This window comes from Echinops telfairi, unplaced genomic scaffold, assembly GCF_000313985.2.
Source record: "Echinops telfairi isolate 266 unplaced genomic scaffold, ASM31398v2 ScPeMD7_10;HRSCAF=50, whole genome shotgun sequence".
NCBI lineage: Eukaryota > Metazoa > Chordata > Mammalia > Afrosoricida > Tenrecidae > Echinops > Echinops telfairi.
This window is the reverse complement of record NW_022103907.1, coordinates 10,239,505-10,256,979: the sequence shown is the minus strand read 5'-3', so window position 1 is coordinate 10,256,979 and position 17,475 is coordinate 10,239,505. Positions and strand designations below refer to the sequence as shown.

The following is a 17,475-nucleotide window of genomic DNA, read 5'->3' as shown; positions in this document are numbered from 1 at the left end:
TTGGGGGCTTTCAGAGGAGGCAGAAAGGCTGGCCAAGAGGACAAAAGGAGATGGTGTCCACTGCTTGGCCATTGGAACGGTCCCATGGGCCTGCTGAGGCCTAGGCTGACCTTGGGACCCATGCCCTGACCAACTTCTGATGTGTAAGCCCTTTTGTCTGGGACAATGGCATGTACAATGGCAAATGTGCAACTGTGAAGACAGTGGAAGCTGCTAGGCCTATCCAGAGGCCCCACAGAGCTCCTGCCCCCGATCTAGTGTCAAAGCAAAACAGAACCTAATGTCTAGGGATTTTTTTTCTTTTATATTGCCATTGTTGATTCTTTATTTTTTGCCTATGTCTAGACTTTAAATGTTCTTAATATATGCGTCAATAAAATACATGGCTCATTTGTTTAAAGTGTGTCCAAAAAGAACCCAGAGAATTAAAATATCCACTACCTTTGACTTGCACATAATTCATTCCAAACAAGCACAGATAACAGCCTAGTTTCAGGATCAAATGTCTGCCTTGACTCTCTTGGTCTGTTCTTCTCTGGTAGTTCCTACCCCTGGTTATTCCCATTATTTTTCTTTCTTTTTTTTCCCCCATTAAATTCTTAAAAATTTATTCTGTTCTTATTTTTGAGAATATACACAGACAAACACGCACCAGTTCATCATCCATTGCTACTTGTACAGTTTAGTGATATTGATTGTGTTCTTCGAGATGCACAATCATTCTCAACGCTCCCTTTCTGAGCTGCTCTTTCCCATTAACCTAAACCCTTAGGGTCTTACCTAGTCTCTTGATATTTAGTCATTTTGCAACCAGATAGATAGTCCTTAAAAGAGCATAACATTCTAAGAAAGCTGATGGTGTCTGGCTATCAAAAGATATAGCATCTGGGGTCTTAAAGGCTTGCAGGTAAACAAGCAGCCATCCAGTTCAGAAGCATCAAAGCCCACATGGAGGAAGAACACCAGACTGTGTGACCACAAGGTGTAGAAGGGACCAGGAATCAGACATCAAAGAATAAAAAAATCATATAAGTGGGTGCCCACTTTTCCGATATGATCACTGAAGACAAATGTGTGCATAAGCAAATGTGGTGAAGAAAGCTGATGGTGCCCGGCTATCGAAAGATATAGCGTCTGGGGTCTTAAAGGCTTGAAGGTAGACAAGTGTCCATCTAGCTCATTAGCAACAAAGCCCACATGGAAAAAGCACATCAGCCTGTGTGATCACAAGGTGTCGATGGGATCAGGTATCAGGCATCACAGAACAAAAAATCATATCATTGTAAATGAGGGTGGGTGGAGAGTGGAGACCCAAAGCCCATCTGTAGGCAACTGGACACCCCCTTACTGAAGGATTGCAGGGAGGAGATGAGGCAGTCAGGGTGCAATGTAGCAACGATGAAACAGAAACTTTCTTCTAGCTCTTAAATGCTTCCTCCCCCCACTATCATGATCCCAATTCTACCTTACAAATCTGGCCAGACCAGAGGATGTACATTGGTACAGATAGGAACTGGAAACACAGGGAATCCAGGTCAGATGACCCCTTTTAGGACCAGTGGTGAGAGTGGTGACACTGGGAGGGTGGAGGGAAGGTGGAGTAGAAAGGGGGAACCGATTACAAGGATCGACATATAACCTCCTCCCTGGAGGATGAACAAGAGAAAAGTGGGTGAAGGGAGATGTCAGACAGTGTAAGATATGACAAAATAATAATAATTTATAAATTATCAAGGGTTCATGAGGGAGGGGGGATGGGGAGGAAGGGGGGAAATGTAGGGTTCAAGTAGAAAGCAGATGTTTTGAGAATGATGATGGCAACAAATATACAAATGTGCTTGATACAAAGGATGTATGTATGGATTGTGATAAGAATTGTACGAGCCCCCAATAAAATGATAAAAAAACCCAAAGCGCACAACATTCAAGGCAGACATTTTGACCAGTTGCGCTAAACCGGTGTTTGGTTTTAGGAAGATCGGAGTCTTTTACGATAAGGAGGTCAGATCAGCATTCGCCAGTAGGGAGAACCCCAGAACTCCTTGACCGAGGTCTCAGCCTTCCACCCCAGGTCCACCCTTGCAGCTTCACAGGGATTTTGTATGCGTGTCAACTCTAGCATGAGGCATTGTTGGTTCAGAAGTGAGCATTTTTGCTTTCCATGTGGTTCCACAACAATGGGCCTCTTATACTGGCTCTAGGTCAATGTCCCTCCCGCACAGCCATTAATCCTCTGTCGGTGGAGACTTGCATGTTGCTATCACGCTGAAAAGAGTTTAGCTGAGCTTCCGGAATATGAGGGAAAAATGGCATAACATACCCAGGGACAAGGGAACAACAAGGGACATAAAATTGATGCCAAAGAGGGTGTAGAACACCTGGTGGGGGTTGATCAAGTGCAATGTAGCCTAGAGGAATTACTCAAGAGTCGAATAAAGGGCGAACATGATAGTGGGACAGGAGGAAAGTAAAAGGAAATAGAGGAGAGAACTAGGAGGCAAAAGACATTTATACAGCTATAAATATGGGCATGTATATATGTAAATATATTAATATATAACAAGAGGAATATAGGTCTATGTACATATATGTTAAGTATAGTGATAGTTACATTATCTATAGTCAATTTGAGGTTTAAGAGTGAAGGGTGGCATTTAGCCTGTCAATCAGATCGCAGCTTGATGACCTCATTTGGAGGTGCAAAGGAGATAAAATAACTCGTTGGAGGCGGGGCACACACTCACTCCCTGAGAGACGCTCTACTGACAAGACACATGGAACTACGCTACTGCCCTGAGCTGGAGCAGCCACATGGAGACCCCTGCCAGTGCTGAGATGCTTACAACATCACTGGATCCACAAAACTTCCCACCCACTGGCCTGTGATCTTCCTGCATTTGGCGTCATTGCATATGTCGCATGAGTCTGAAGAGGACTTTACAGATTGGTATCAGACACATGGGACAATATCTGATTTATGGACTTGATCTGGACTGGGCTGGGATGTTTTCTTAATGTACAATTATTCTTTATATAAAGTTCTTTCTACTACACATATGAGTGTCTATGAATTTTTTTCTCTAGTCTACCCAGACTAACACAGTATCAAGGTAGCAGACAGACACTGGGCCTCTACTCACGTCCTCCCTCAACACAAGAACATTTTGTTCTAATAACCTGGCATTCTGTGATGCTCACCTCCCTGACAAGATTGCTAAAGTCAAAATGGGTGCATAAGAAAATGTGGTGAAAAGGGATGGTGCCCAGCTATGAGAAGATATAGCATCTGAGGTTTTAAAGGCTTGAACTTAAACAAGCAGTCAACTAGCAGGGAAGCAACGAAGCCCACCTGGAAGAAGCACACCAGCCTGTAGGATCATGAGGTGTTGACAAGATCAGGTATCAGAAGACCCAAGCAACAAATAATCTGTAAACAATTGGACATCCCCTCACAGAAGTATCACAAGGAAGAGACGAGCCAGCCAGGGTGCAGTATAGTACCAATGAAACATACAACATTTCTTTAGTTCTTAAATGCTTCCTCCCCCAACTCCCCACCCCACTATCATGACCCCAGTTCTACTTTACAAATCTGGCTAGACCAGAGCATGTACACTGGTATAGATAAGAGCTCTCCACACACGGAATCCAGGACAGATAAAACCCTCAGGAACAGTAATGGGAGTAGTGATACCATGAGGGTAGGGGTAGGTGGGGGGAGATGGGAGAGAAAGGGGGAACCGATCGCAATGAGCTGCTCCCAGGGAGGACGATCAACAGAAATGTGGGTGAAGGGAGACAGGGGAAGGTGTAAGATATGAAAATCATAGTAATCTATAATTTATCAAGGGTTCATGAGGGTGGGGGGTTGGGGGAGGGAGGGAAAAAAGAGGAGCTGACACCAAGGGCTCAAGTAGAAAGAAAATGCTTTGGAAATGATGATGGCAACATATGTACAAATGTGCTTGGTACAATTCATGTATGGATTGTTATAAGAGCTGTAAGAGCCCTCAATAAAAGGACGTATATAAAGAAAAGAAAGAATGAAGACCTGGCGATGCACTTCTGAAAAGTCAGCCAGCCAATGAGCACGCCGTAGAGCACATCATTCCGATCTGCAGTGGCTCAGTCGCAGCTACCACCACCAGCAGTCTGTGAGCAGAGGGAGCAGACCCACAGCACAGTGTGTGGGGCAGGCCCAACCCTGCTCACGCTTGCCTTTTAATGGCTGCAGACCTTGACCATGCTCCAGAGAAGAGGCATTTGCTTCTTCCCTCTGCACTTCCAGTTCTCGAGCTGTGCGTCGAGAAATCCAGAGAGGAGAGCCAGGGAGGGTCAGGAGTGCTCCTGGAGGAGGGAGGGTCTATTTCTGTGCCCCTTAGGGCAGAAGGACCCCAGCAAATCCAGTTCTGCCTGTTCCCGGACCTGCTACAATTCTCCCCACCCCTCTGAGTCGGGTTCCTCTGGGGCAAACCCTAGGAGATGGTATCCCTTTCCAGATTTTTAAGAGGCTGGTTATGGAATGCCTAGGAATTCTACCCTAACCCCCACAAAATCACCGCAAGGGAATTGAGATTCAGTGAAAGCTTTGCTTATTTAACACCTTCTCTACTTTCCTTACACATTTCTAGACAAGTTGGACTCCGTAAGGGCAGGTCCTTCGCCTGGCCTGAACAGTTAATGCTTTCTGTCCACTTTGAGTCAGATGGCTCGGACTTGGAAAGACAAAGCCCACGACGGAAACAAGCCCAGCCGCCATCTGGCAGCCAGAAAGGTGAGTTCAGGTTCTTACCTGCGTTGGCACCGGGGCTGTTTGAGCTGCTTCTGAAGGGAGCTGTGGACCAGAGATCTGCAGGAACATTTGACGGGTCAGAACACGAATGTTCACCTCATTGCTCTCATGCTTTCCGTGATCCAATCCAGCAAGACATTACCAAGGTCAGAAGCAAGGAAAAGCTTCGTCCTTGGGCGGTCTGAACTTTTCCCGGAGGAGTTGTTGCAGTGGGGGTCATGGGGTGGGGAGGGGCCAGTGGTGGAGGTCGGGGAGTGGACTTAATAGACTGCATGAAAATTCCAGGTAAAAATAATCTCTTTATTTCACGATTGTCAGTCAGTAGCTTTCACCAAAATGCCATATTTCTATACACTTCATTATTCTTACAATAATTCTCCTCAACGGTGCCGCTCACGAGGTTACAGAAATCCTTCAATAGAAATGTCACCTAACATTTAGCAATTTGCTTAAACTGTGTTAACGTGGCGGTGATGGTGACAGCACTAGCTTTCAGTCATGCTTACAGGCACACAAGGGCTAGCCTTACTCACCCAGTGAGACAATCAAATAAACTTCAGCAATCATTATTTATTGGGCAGTTTCTCCACAGCAAGATTTTTAAAAGGAAGAAGGGAGAAAGGGATTCTGTAAGGATCAACACAAAGCCCCCTTTGGAGGATGGGCCATGTCATGAGAAAGAACCAACTTTAGTGGAGGCGGAGAGATGAGAGGTTGTGGGAATATCAATTTCTCAGTGTTGTCTAATCTATGATCAAATTAGAATTCCCCTTTGACTTTGGCTCAATTCTTTGGACACACACATAATTTTATGTTTTCTCTAATTATACTGAAGTACATGATCACTGTGGGGATAAAAAGTAGATAGTGTAAGCAATAAGAAATCATCTGCAATCCCTCTATTGAGCAGTTACAACAGCAGCAATAGGACCAAAACAACAACAACAACAACAACACAACAACAACAACATCAACAACAACAACAACAACAACGTCCCTGCCGGGGAGTCAATTCTGACTCAGAGTGACCCTGTGAGGCAGAGCAGAACTGCCTCTTTTGATGTCCAAGGGCGTAAATCTTGACAGAAGCAGAAAGCCTCCGCTTTCTCCTGCACAGCGGCTGGTGGTTTCAAACTGCTGACCTTGCTGTTAAGCTTGCATGGACTGCAGTACACCAAGCAGTTACAAGCACATCCTTTTGGTCTCCGTTTTTCTATCCCTTTTCTATGCATGCATTCTTGTGTTTAATACACAATCACAAAAACAAGACTGGGCCCAAGCCCGCTGTGACTTACTGCCTTTGTTACTGCCCACTCCTCCAAGTGCATATATTCCTTAGAATGTTAGTGGCTGTACAGTCAATTCTTTGGCGTTTCTGGGTGCTACAAATGGTTGAGGCACTTGACGGCTATCAGAAACATGGTAGGTTTAAGTTAAGGTGACCAGATGTCCCGCTTTTGGCGGGACAGTCCGTATTTTTAACAATTTTTCCCGCGTTCCGCAGCATTTTAAAAAAGTTCCGATTTTTGGAAAGAATGCTCGATGAGCTAGGGTATACGGTTTTTGGCTGCCATGTGGCTATTTCGCCAGCATACGAGTTTTATGAACGGTGTCTCGCTTTTGTTCCGCTTTACCAATGTTAAAATCTGGTCACCTTAGTTTAAGTATATCCAGAGGTGGCGTGGAAGAAAGACCCTGGTGATCTGCTTCCGAAAGCAGCAAACCCTGTGGAGCCCAAGGCACTTTGACACAGACAGGGCCGCCTTGAGCTGAGGTCAACCTTGCAGCAACTGGTACGGTCATTCCTTGAACCATTCTTACAATCTTGGACAAACTACCTCCATGGATTTTTCTATTATGATCCACATCTGTACCCATTCTTTCTGTTTTTCATCTTTGGCTCCTAATGATCTAGGATACATTTCTGGATGTGAGAATTCTGGGTCTTGCCAGCATGACGTGGTATCATTTTCCAATCTGACTTGGTGAAAAGTGACATCTTTGTAGTTTAATTTGTATTGATTTGATTCCGGATTAAGTTTAACCTCTCTTGGCACCTTTAATGGGCCTGTGCAGCTCTCCCAAGGTGCTTTCACTGGTCATGACTGTATTAGTCTGGGTATTTTAGAGAAACAAATCCACAGCAACTCATGTCTGAGAGAGAGTTTTATGTAAAGATTAAGTGTGCATCGAGAAAACATCCCAACCCAGTGCTGCCCAAGCCCACAAGTCAACATCAACCCATTAACCCATATGTCCAACACCAATCCAGAAAGTCCTGCTCCATCACACAAAACAGAGGCAATGATGCTGACTGCAGGAGGAAAGCCGAGTCAGTGAATGTGTAAGCATCTCAGTGCTGGCAGGGGTCTCCACACGGGTGCTCCAGCACCCAGGGCTGCATCAGGGTAGGTCCATGTGGCTTCTCCTCAGGGATGTCTTGCAGGAAGTCAGCCTTGCCAGCTGAAGCAAGGAACTGCTAAGGCAGCTGCACCCTGGTGCGACCATCACAAAGCAAGAGACCCAAGAACTAGAAAGGCGAGGATCACCAAACCATTTATTTCTCTGCCTTTCAATTAATCCCACATGTGTTTATCGGCCAGGTTGGCACAATAAACTAACTCAATAACCTTTCCCTTTTGTTCTTTAGCAATTTCGTCTGATTGTTTTCACCCAGACGCCCTAAGGAAGATGCACACTCACAATGAGATCTCTGTGCTTGAGAAGGGGAACTGTGTGTGGGAGGGATGGCAACTGGAGATGGCGGTCTGCGTCCAGTCCCCAGTTTCGCTTTGCTTAACTGCCATTGGTCAGAGAGCATGGTGGGGGTTAGGGAGAAGACCAGTCCCCACACACCAAGCGGCTAGGCGATGCTCCGATGGCCTATTCTGGGTGGTGGGTCCATTTATCTGTTAGTTAACCCTGGCACTCTCTGAAATGCACTTGACAAGGAAAACAAGGCTGGGGAACGCTGCCCCACCTTCTAAGCTTGTGGTCATTGCAGCTGGCTCTGTACCTGGGCCGTTTCCAGAACGCTTGCCTACATCAACGTTTAGGAAATAAGGATGGCAGAATGCTTGCCCAGCCTTCTTTCTGGCCCTCCAGGCTGCCATCTTTGACGGGGCTCAGCTCCGTGGCCATTGTCATCCTTGGTGCCTTCCAGGAAGAACAATCTCCTTCTGGCCCCTCTGAGAGGTCTCGCTTGCTCTGAGTCTTGGCTCTCGCAGCCTTAGTCTTGATTTGTTCTTCTCTGTCTTATTTAGAACACACACGTGTCAAAGGGCCACCGAGTGGCCCTGGTGTCCAGCCCCATTTTTTCTTGGGGTCTTTCCATGGAAGACCAGCTCCAACTCAGAGATGGGAGAAGCTCTGTCTCTTCCTGCTACATGCTTTGACTTTCCCCTGCACAACTTCCACACACACTGGGTCCCGAAAGGTATCTCTTTACCCCATCGTAGAACGAAGATGGACCCTACACACCAAACACGTGTCATGCCTCTTCCAGCCACATATGTCTGAAGTGGGGGTCTTAGGGGGATGTGTGCCTGATGTAGCTTAATGCCCTGGAATGGTGCCTGACACCAGAGTAAGCACTTGACAACTGTGCTGAATGGATAGATGAGGTATATTTTGCTTGCAAATCCCATCCATTTATAGAACCCTTTCACTATCATCATAGAAAAAACCTAAATAAATGCAATAATTGCAACTCGCTTGTCTGTCATCAGTGGGGCATTGTTCTCTTTATTTGGCAGTATATTTTGAGCTCATTTGAAGGGAAAAAAAAGTTAGTTAAATACCAAACATTATTTAATGTAGTTGGGCTGAAATCACAAAAAAAAAAATCTATAGTTATATATTAAGACTCCCCCCTCACCAAAAAAACCTCACTGCCACCAAGTGATTTCAACGCATAGTGACCTTACTGACAGGGTAGAACTGTCCCTGGTTGTTTTGGAGACCGTCCTGGAATAGAAAGTCTCCCTCATCTTTCTCCGACAGAGTGGCTGGTGGTTTTGAACTTCTGACCTCGTGGTTAGCAGCCAAACACTTAACCACTACACCACCAGGGCTCCCTTGTTAAGACCTAGGCCTTCATGAAAGCAGATGAGTGGAGGCTGGAAGCTGGGTGGGGATGAAATGGTGACTGTTAATGGGGAGGAGGGTTTCCTTTGCAGGTGATGAAAATGTTCTAAAATTGGTTCCGGCGACTCACTCGCACAACTCCAGCGAATATACGACCGCAGTTCCGAGGGATGCACTTGCAATGGATAAGCTGTATGATATGTGAAGCTGGCGTTCGACACACACACAGGTATCTGAACTCCGTCTTCACTTTTCTCCAGGCCTGCACAAAACCCTTTGAGCCGGCCACACGAGTTTTAAAAAAGTCCCTTCCGCCCCCATTTTGGCTCATTTCATAGCAACCGCTGTGTGTGCTGCCTGGAGGGCCTGCTCAGAGTGTTTGCCCAGCAGCCTACGGGTCATGGTGGAAGCCAGTGCTGGACAGGGATGACGAGGGAATGCTTGTCGGCCGGGAGGCTGCCGTCCAAAGCCCCTGTCCCCCACGCCAGGAATAACGCAGCTTTGCCAGAGTGGGAGCCCCTCCTTGAAGTTTCTTGAGGTTTCCCACAAGCTCAGGCCCCACGTGTAAGAGGATTTCAAAGCTCCCAGTGTAGCAAGCAAGTAGACCACATGTTTAATTATAGGTGTTACATGAACAGTGACATCCTCTAGAGACAAGAGAACAACTTACAGAGCCGTGCTCAGAAACTCAAAACTCTTGGAAAGAATCATGGGTTCTTCTAAAAGTCTGAACCAAACTAAAACATTCACTGCAATCGAGTCAGTGCTGGCTCTTAGGGACCCTATGGAGAGAGTAGAATTGCCCCTGTGGCTGCAATTTATGGGCGCAGTAAGCCTCACCTAGTGGGTGCTAACAGTTGACTTTGTGGTTAGCAGCCCAATATGAAAGGAAACGTCTGCCTATCGAGTCCTTAGTAAACTGGCCAGCCAGAATCCTCCTTCACTAGGTCTCCTTTGCTGTCAGGTGCAATGTGATGGTAGTATTCACCTGAGTTGTGTAAAGGGTGATGGTATTCTTTGGTTGAACAACATGATGGGCATAATTAATGCCACTCACCTGTGCCTGTGAAGCCTGTTGGAATGGCAAATGTTTTGTTGCTGAGATATTTATCATAATTTTTAAAAAACACACACTAGCCTGGGTTAACCAGGAATCGCATGGCAAGGGAGTGTCTGATATCATTCAGCAAACCACATACATTTATGTTTATGGTATTTTTGATTTAGAACTTTATATCATAGTTTCTGCCACGAGTCCTCTGTGAAATGGGATAATTTTTAGAAATCCCCATCTCATTGGAATAATTTAATTGAAGACCAAGTTAAATTGCATGCAGGCAGCCTGACACCTGCATTATGTTATTTGTTGTTATTAATGAAGCATGCACTGCCTACTGCAAGTGCATTCTAATTTGCCCCTCCCTCCACACCTTTCTCTGATGGCCGGTCCTTGATGCTGTGACGCTCCACTGGTGACGGGGGTGGGGGGGTGGCAGTGTGGGGGAGTGTTGGTTTCTGGTAGGGAGACCTCTTGTGGGAGAGCCTGGTACTCAGACTGGGGTCAGAAGAACCCCAACTCTGTCCAAGGGGCCAGCTTCTACACCAGTCTACTATTTGATCGCCTTGTCAGTGCAGTAGATTGATCACATTAGAAGTCATATGTATACTTGAATGGTTGTTAGGTGATTGTAGTAGACTAGCATGTCCGGCACATGGGAGGTATTCTTTTAGATTTGTGAGGTATCATGGAGAGTTGGCTGGGCTGTGGAGGCAGGAAGGGAGCTAAGGCCGGAAGGCACAAGTCCTGGGTCTTTTCTCCGCAATTAAAAAAAGTAATGCAGAGATCAGGTGTGAAATCTTTAGAAAAGAATGAGCTGGGGTAACAACTGTGGCATTTGCTGTGGAATTTTCTACCTCCTTCCCAGAAGACCTTCTGGGTAGCTTAGAATCTTGGAAACCTGAGATTGGGTTATGAAATGAGCATGTAAAGAGTTGCTGCAGTACTTTGATTAATGGCATAAAAGGGATTTTGCTAAAACCTCAAAGGTGATTTAAGAAATGGGGACAAGTAGGATTTCGGAAGTGCTTCCTCTGGTCTTGTTTATTCTTAATATTTGAAGACTTCCGGTGCCATTTGTCACTTAACAAGCATAGCAAAGCAAAGGAAAACAAAACACCAGGTTTTGGAGACATCCACTCCTCCTTGATGCGAACTCTGGGACAAATGGGGGTTTAACAGCGGCCACATCTTATGTGATATCCCGTTCTGTAACAGCAGCCTTACCTCTGGATTTCCAGGAAGCTCCTTTTGAGTGCCTTGCTCACCTCTGGGGCTCGGGGTCCTTGGGCTCAGGCTTACCTTTACCTCTGGAGTCTGGGAGGACACCAGCCCCACACCCTGGCCCAGCGTTCAGGTGACCCCCACTCACCCAGCTCCAAGGGTGGGAGGAGGGCGCTGCCTACCCGCTTGCCAGGGAGGTGTTTCTCGAATAGCTCCACCTTGTCAGCGCGTAGCACGCAGGGTACCCACTGACCTGGCTCTCGGCTCCTGTGGCCCAGGGGCTGTGGTCTGGGGCTGTTTGTGGCTGAGGCGGTAGGCTCGGGTGGCTTGGGCAAGGGGGTAGGGGCGGTCTCAGCTGGAGTGGCAGTCTGTACCTGCGTCGGGGTGACTGGCTGTGCGGTTGTCTCACCTGTAAGAAAATGGGATTACACTAGGGCCCACATAATGGCTGGCAGGCTCTTCCAGGACTAGAAATAAAATCAATGACCTGTGTTTTGAATACCAAACTCCAAACCAAATCCACTGCCCTGGACTCCTACCCACACCCTGTAGAGCAGTGGTTCTCAACCTGTGGGTCGTGACCCCTTTGAGGGTCGAATGACCTTTCACAGGGGTTGCCTAAGACCATCAGAAAACACATATTTCCGATGGTCTTAAGAACCGAGACACCGCTCCTCTATTCGTCTCCAGGCGGGTCCGCCCACGTGCAGATACGCCCACATACGAGTACCCGGCGTGAAGACTGTGACTCATGCTACACCATGCTTCAAGACAACATTTCATTGATTTTTCATTAGAAATAAATATTTCACAATATAGAATTATATATTGTTTTTATGATCCATCACTATGCTTTCATTATGTTCAATTGTAACAATGAAAATGTATCCTGCCTATCAGCTATTTACATGATGCTTCATAAGTAGCAAAATGACAGTGATGAAGTAGCAATGAAAATAATTTGATGGTTGGGGGTCACCACCACATGAGGACCTGTAGTAAAGGGTCGCGGCATTAGGAAGGTTGAGAACCGCTGCTTTATAGGGTTTCTGACACTAAATCTCTGCAGACAGCCCCATCTTTCTCCCAAGGAGCGGCTGGTGGCTTGGAACTACTGACCCTGCCTCGCCCCCAGCACCACGTGAGGGCAAAGGCCTGTGCTAGGCACCGGGAGTGGGAGTAGGGTGGGATGAAATTCCGATGAATCCCCGTGATTCCTGCCCTAAAGCAATCAACCATCTGGATGGGCCCGTACCCCCAGGAAGCAACCCAAGATGAAAGAACAACCACCGATTCCAACCACAGCTCAAAACCACCACCCAGACGGGCCCTAGGATCCAATGTCAAGTTAATGTGACGGAATCCCAAAGCAACATTTCATAACCATGTGGTTTCTACTGTTCTGGTTAAAAATGGCCTAGTCTGGGTGGGGGCAAATGGCTAATGTTCTCTGGTTGCTCACCTCAAGGTTGGCGGTTTGAGTCTAGCTGGGGGCAACCTCTGAATGGTGCTTCTTTGTTCCTGGACAATTAGCCATGGAAACCCTAGAGAGCCCAGTACTGGGACACACACAGAGTTGACATGGGTTAGAACCCACTCATGTGTGTGTCTGGAGGGGTGTGTGTTTGTCTGGGGGGGTGTTACCGTGCACCTTCTCTGTGTGTGTTAAGATCTCCTTCGGCCTCCCTCTTAAAAGGACTCTTGCATTGACCTTCTTGGCCAATCCCCCTAGCTCAAGATCCTTAATTAATCACATCTGCAAAGAGCCTCATGGCCCCTTTGCCACTGATGGTGGCATTCATGGGTTTCAGGAATCAAGACCTAGAAATCTCTTGGGGCTCATTTTTCAAGCAGCCCCAGCATTCCAGCTTAACTGCCTTCACTCCGTCGAGGGCTGGTGTGGTTTTAGTCCTTGGAAGGGTGGGCCCAGAGAGCTGGTATCGTAGGGAAGAAGACCCTGCCTCTCTGGGCACTGTCTTCCTGGACCTTGGAGCACTGTGATAGAACCCCTGCCCTAGGAAGGCCTCCCAGACAAACGCGTGCAGATGCCCTGCCTGGCCCTGGCTCTTCCTCACTTCCCACCTGACCCTGTGCCCTGGGAGGAAGGTCAGCAGACTGAGCCCTGGGACTGGGCTGGACTTCAGCCCTCAATTCTCTTCCTGGAGGTACCAGTATTAGTCGAGGCAGGAAGTAGCTCCCTCCTTTACCCTGTTTCTTGTTAAGAAGTAGGATGCTTTCACATCTGCCCGGGGACTGTGCCAGACCAATTACTAAAGAGCTGGCAGCAGCCTCCAGGGTTCAGCTAGTCCTCGCGCCATCCTCCGGCAAAGCCGAACCTGCGTGATTGATGACATTTCCATGACTTTAAAGGGATTGAGCTTTCCTAACAAGTCCTAGGGAAGTTTCTAATTTCTCCAAAGTTCTCCTCTGTCTTGCCATGTGGTAAATGCTACGAGGCATTCATGCCCGTTTGGGAAGCTGCAGGCCCGGGTTCGACCTACGTCACACGGGAAAAAGCCATTGTGCAGACTCATTTGTGGGTTTTATGAAATGGGCTATAATTATTAACTTGCAGAGCAATAGAGAAATAAGCCGATTACACATTCTACTAGCAGATTACTAATTAAACCGCAGCGTACGAAGCACAAAGCTTCTATTTGCAGGCAGTAGATCTCTTTGTCCCCTTTAACTTCCTAGATAATGACCATTTGACTGGTCTTTTTCTCATGCCAGTGACTCATTCTGAGGCTTTTGACTACCCCAGCCTGCTTTTACTAAGATCGCTTTGGTGGAGAGAAGGTTCAATGTCTCGGGGGCCACCTTAGGGCTGCTTGCTTAAAACACGGAGGCTTACAAGCACATCATCAATTTGACCATCATAAGCCCTCTGCGCTTCCCCAGGCTTCTCCCATTTGCTCTGTGTGCCTTCGCTCCTCGGTGGTGGATGAAAACGGTCTGTAAAAGGGGAGACAGAAAACCCCTGCACCCCGTGTGCTCCCAGATCTTTCTGGACCATAGCACCCTTGATGTGATTCACGGGGCGAGGTTCTTCTCAGCCAATTTGAAGTTAAGCCAGTCCAGCAGTTTCTATATACAATCTCAGAGACATGGGCATATGGCCTCTCTTTAAAGATTTTCACAGGAAAAGCTGATGACACTTCCCTCAGGCCCTGAGCGTCTTACTTTTTTGGACGTGGTCAGGAGCGGCTTAAGCAGCCACCTTCTCAGTAGCGGCAGCAACAGCAGGAGGTGGGTCAGAGTTTAGCACACCTGGCTCATCCTCAGAATCAGAGTGCAGTGTTAACATGCAAATGCCAGGCTCCCTCTCATAGAGATGGATCTGGGGATACAGTCTGATTTGAGAACCACAGTTGGTACCAGGTCTGCATCCTGGTGCCACCCTTCACCAGCCTGGGCACGAAAGCTTTCAGAGCTTTCAATGTAAAATGGGATGGTAGCACCATTTTCGCAGCCTGCTGTCATAATTAAAGCTCTTGTCTACAGCCTGCACCATGCCTGGCATTTGGTAAACCAGTTGTCATCGAGTTGGCTGGGGACTCTATTCCAGTGGCATCACTAGGCTTGGCTCACCCAGTGCCACCCACCCCCACCCTCACGAATCTCCTCTGTACCCGCTGTACGGATCCTTAGACATGTTTCTTGTCCATCCTGATCACAGAGTATCTGAGATAGTTCTGAATTGCTTAATGTAATATTTCTTAGAGCCTATGTACATCAGCAACCCATTTGTGTTGTCCACTTTCTCTACCTTGAGTTACATGATCAGCGACAGCCTCATTAGTAAGTGAGGAAGATGCTTCTGTGATTGCCCTTTACTTGTGTCCCAGAAAACTTACTGCTGTAGGTTCACAAATCCTAATCGCCACGCTAGGTTAGCCATAACACCCGGGAGTTTGACAACCCATGGACTATACAAACAGCAGCTTCGCAACGGACGCAACAGGGGAGGCTTGTAAAACAAGCGGCTGAAACAATGCGATTCACGGAGTCCTTGTAGCTGCGTGATAACGACGGCTCGGGCCGGAGCACGGTAGAAGGTTCAAAAAGGAAATTAGCATAGAGTTTGAGCCTTTTCCATATATTGATGCATCTACGTTGGTTGGCTAAAACATGTTTTTTGTTGCTAGAACTAACTGTAGGGTAATTTTTATTGCAGAAATAATAAATTTCTGCTGAATCACTGCACAAGAATTTGATATGCAAGTCATTCTGGTGTTGCCTGCTCTGAGAAACAAAACAAAGCAAAACAACTCATTGCCCTCGAGTTGCTTCCGACGCCTCGTGACCTGAGAGGACAGGGCAGAACTGCCCCTGCGGGTTTCCAGACTGTCACTCTTAAATTTCACTTTATTATTATTTTTAAAAAAAAGCTTCCTTGGGGGACTATCATTTTTTATAGGAGTAGAAAGCCTCATTGTTCGCCTACAGAGTAGCTGGGAACTGCCGACCTTGCTGCCCGATGCGTAACCACTACTCCACCAAGGCTCCTCGTTCCTCTGACATGTCACCCAACGTGGACAGCACCCGTGGCACCCGTGTGACGCCACTGCTCCTGGAGGGTCCGGGCAGAATTGTGTGCATGAGGTTTCAGTGGCTGGTCTTTCAGAAGGGGGTCAGCAGGCCTTTCTTGTGAAGGCCCTGTAGGTAGACCGGAAGTGACACCTTGTCAGGTTAGCAGCTGAGCAAGGTCACCATTTGCACCCCCCAAGGACTCCTCCCAGGTGGTGGGCGTTCAGGAAGCTACATGAGCCCTGTTGGAGCCAGGTTAGCACCATGCCTGGAGGATAGGTTTATGGAAGTGTAGTTAACCCTTACCACCCTGAGGCAGTTCATGTCTCAGCAGTGTGTCGCTGGACCTCCCCACCCACACTCACTGCCTTTGACTCAATTCCGACACACAGTGACCCGATTCCAGGACGCGAGAAAACTACTCCTGTGGGTTTCTGAGACTGTTGTTCTTGATGAGAGTTTAAGACTTCATCGTTCTTTTCTGGAGCAGCTGGTGGTTTCGAACAGCCGGCTCAGTAGCTAGCAGCCCAACATGTAACCCACTCAATCTAATGTTCATCAAGTGCCACCTACGCACCAGACACAGCACAGGCCTCTTTGACACAAGCGGTGACATGATGAACTATTAATTCCAATCTTGGCAGCCGATCTGAGTATTCCCGTTTTAAGCTAAGGACAGATTTTCACCGAGGTCAAGCCACGGGTCTGTAAGATGAATCAAGGGGTAGGTAGCAGAGCCAGGATGGGAAAGCACATTCGTGTCATTCCAAATCCCATTCTCTTTTCTACGGAAGGGGAACAAGGTGGGTGGCTGCACAGCTGAATGAGGTTCCCAGTTAAGGTTGGTCAGAGGTCTCTAGAGATGTGGCTGAGACGGCCTTATTCTCAAAGGAGGGGAAGGCTGTGGTCTTGATGGGCACCGACAGTGAGGACAGGAGGTTCTTGGGCACGAAATGCATCAAAATAGACTACCGGGCGCCTCTCTCCTGGCTGAGGGAATGAACAGACAAGAGGAGTGGCCCCGGGGATTTTCTGGACGCTTGCTCAGGAGCCTCCGGCACAGATCGATGCCCTTGTCTTTGTGCTGGAGAATACACTCGGTTACACACTCCCCACTGATGGAAAGACTGGAGGTTTTTATCTTCCCAGGGCACCATGGTAGAAAGACCTGGCAACCAGTCAGTGAAAAGACCAGTCAGTGAAACTGCTATGGAGCACAGCTCGACCCTGACACATGTGGAGGGTCACCGTGAGTCGGGATCAAATTGTGAACACACTTGTCCCCCTTCCTGTAGTGGTGCCAGGGGGGTACCTGCCCGGGGATTATGAATTTCTTCAAACCAACTTTCAGCTGCTTTAAAAAAAATTTTTTTGTGGAGTGTGCTCATTTACATAAAGACTACATATAGATTGCAGGTGGAAATGATTGAACTATGTATATTAAAGGGGTTTTTTTTTGGCATAACACACCCCTGCATAAACCCCATTTATCACATGACATTCCCGGAAGAGCATTTTGGCTTCATTCAACAGTCTGAAAATGTTACTGCTGGTCATATTTGCATAATAAAGGCGTGAGCTAAGTGGGTGAAGGGAGCCATCGGTCAGTGTAAGACATGACAAAATATTAATTTATAAATTATTAAGGGTTCATAGGGGAGGGAAGGTGGGGGAGGCAGAGGAAAAATGAGAAGCTGATACCAAGGGCTCAAGTAGAAAGAAAATGTGTTGAAAATGATGATGGCAACAAATGTATACATGTACTTGACACAATGGATGGATGGAT

The 17,475-nt window shown here is 47.3% G+C and overlaps 1 protein-coding gene across 1 annotated transcript in view; it reads right to left on the bottom strand.

The window, feature by feature from the left end:
- VIT (vitrin) overlaps positions 1-17,475 on the bottom strand; it is a 147,609-nt gene that overhangs the window by 48,568 nt on the left and 81,566 nt on the right. The window contains exon 7 of the mRNA XM_045287027.1: positions 11,413-11,568. Within this exon, the coding sequence (XP_045142962.1) occupies positions 11,413-11,568 (156 nt within the window). The remainder of the gene's footprint in view (positions 1-11,412; positions 11,569-17,475) is intronic.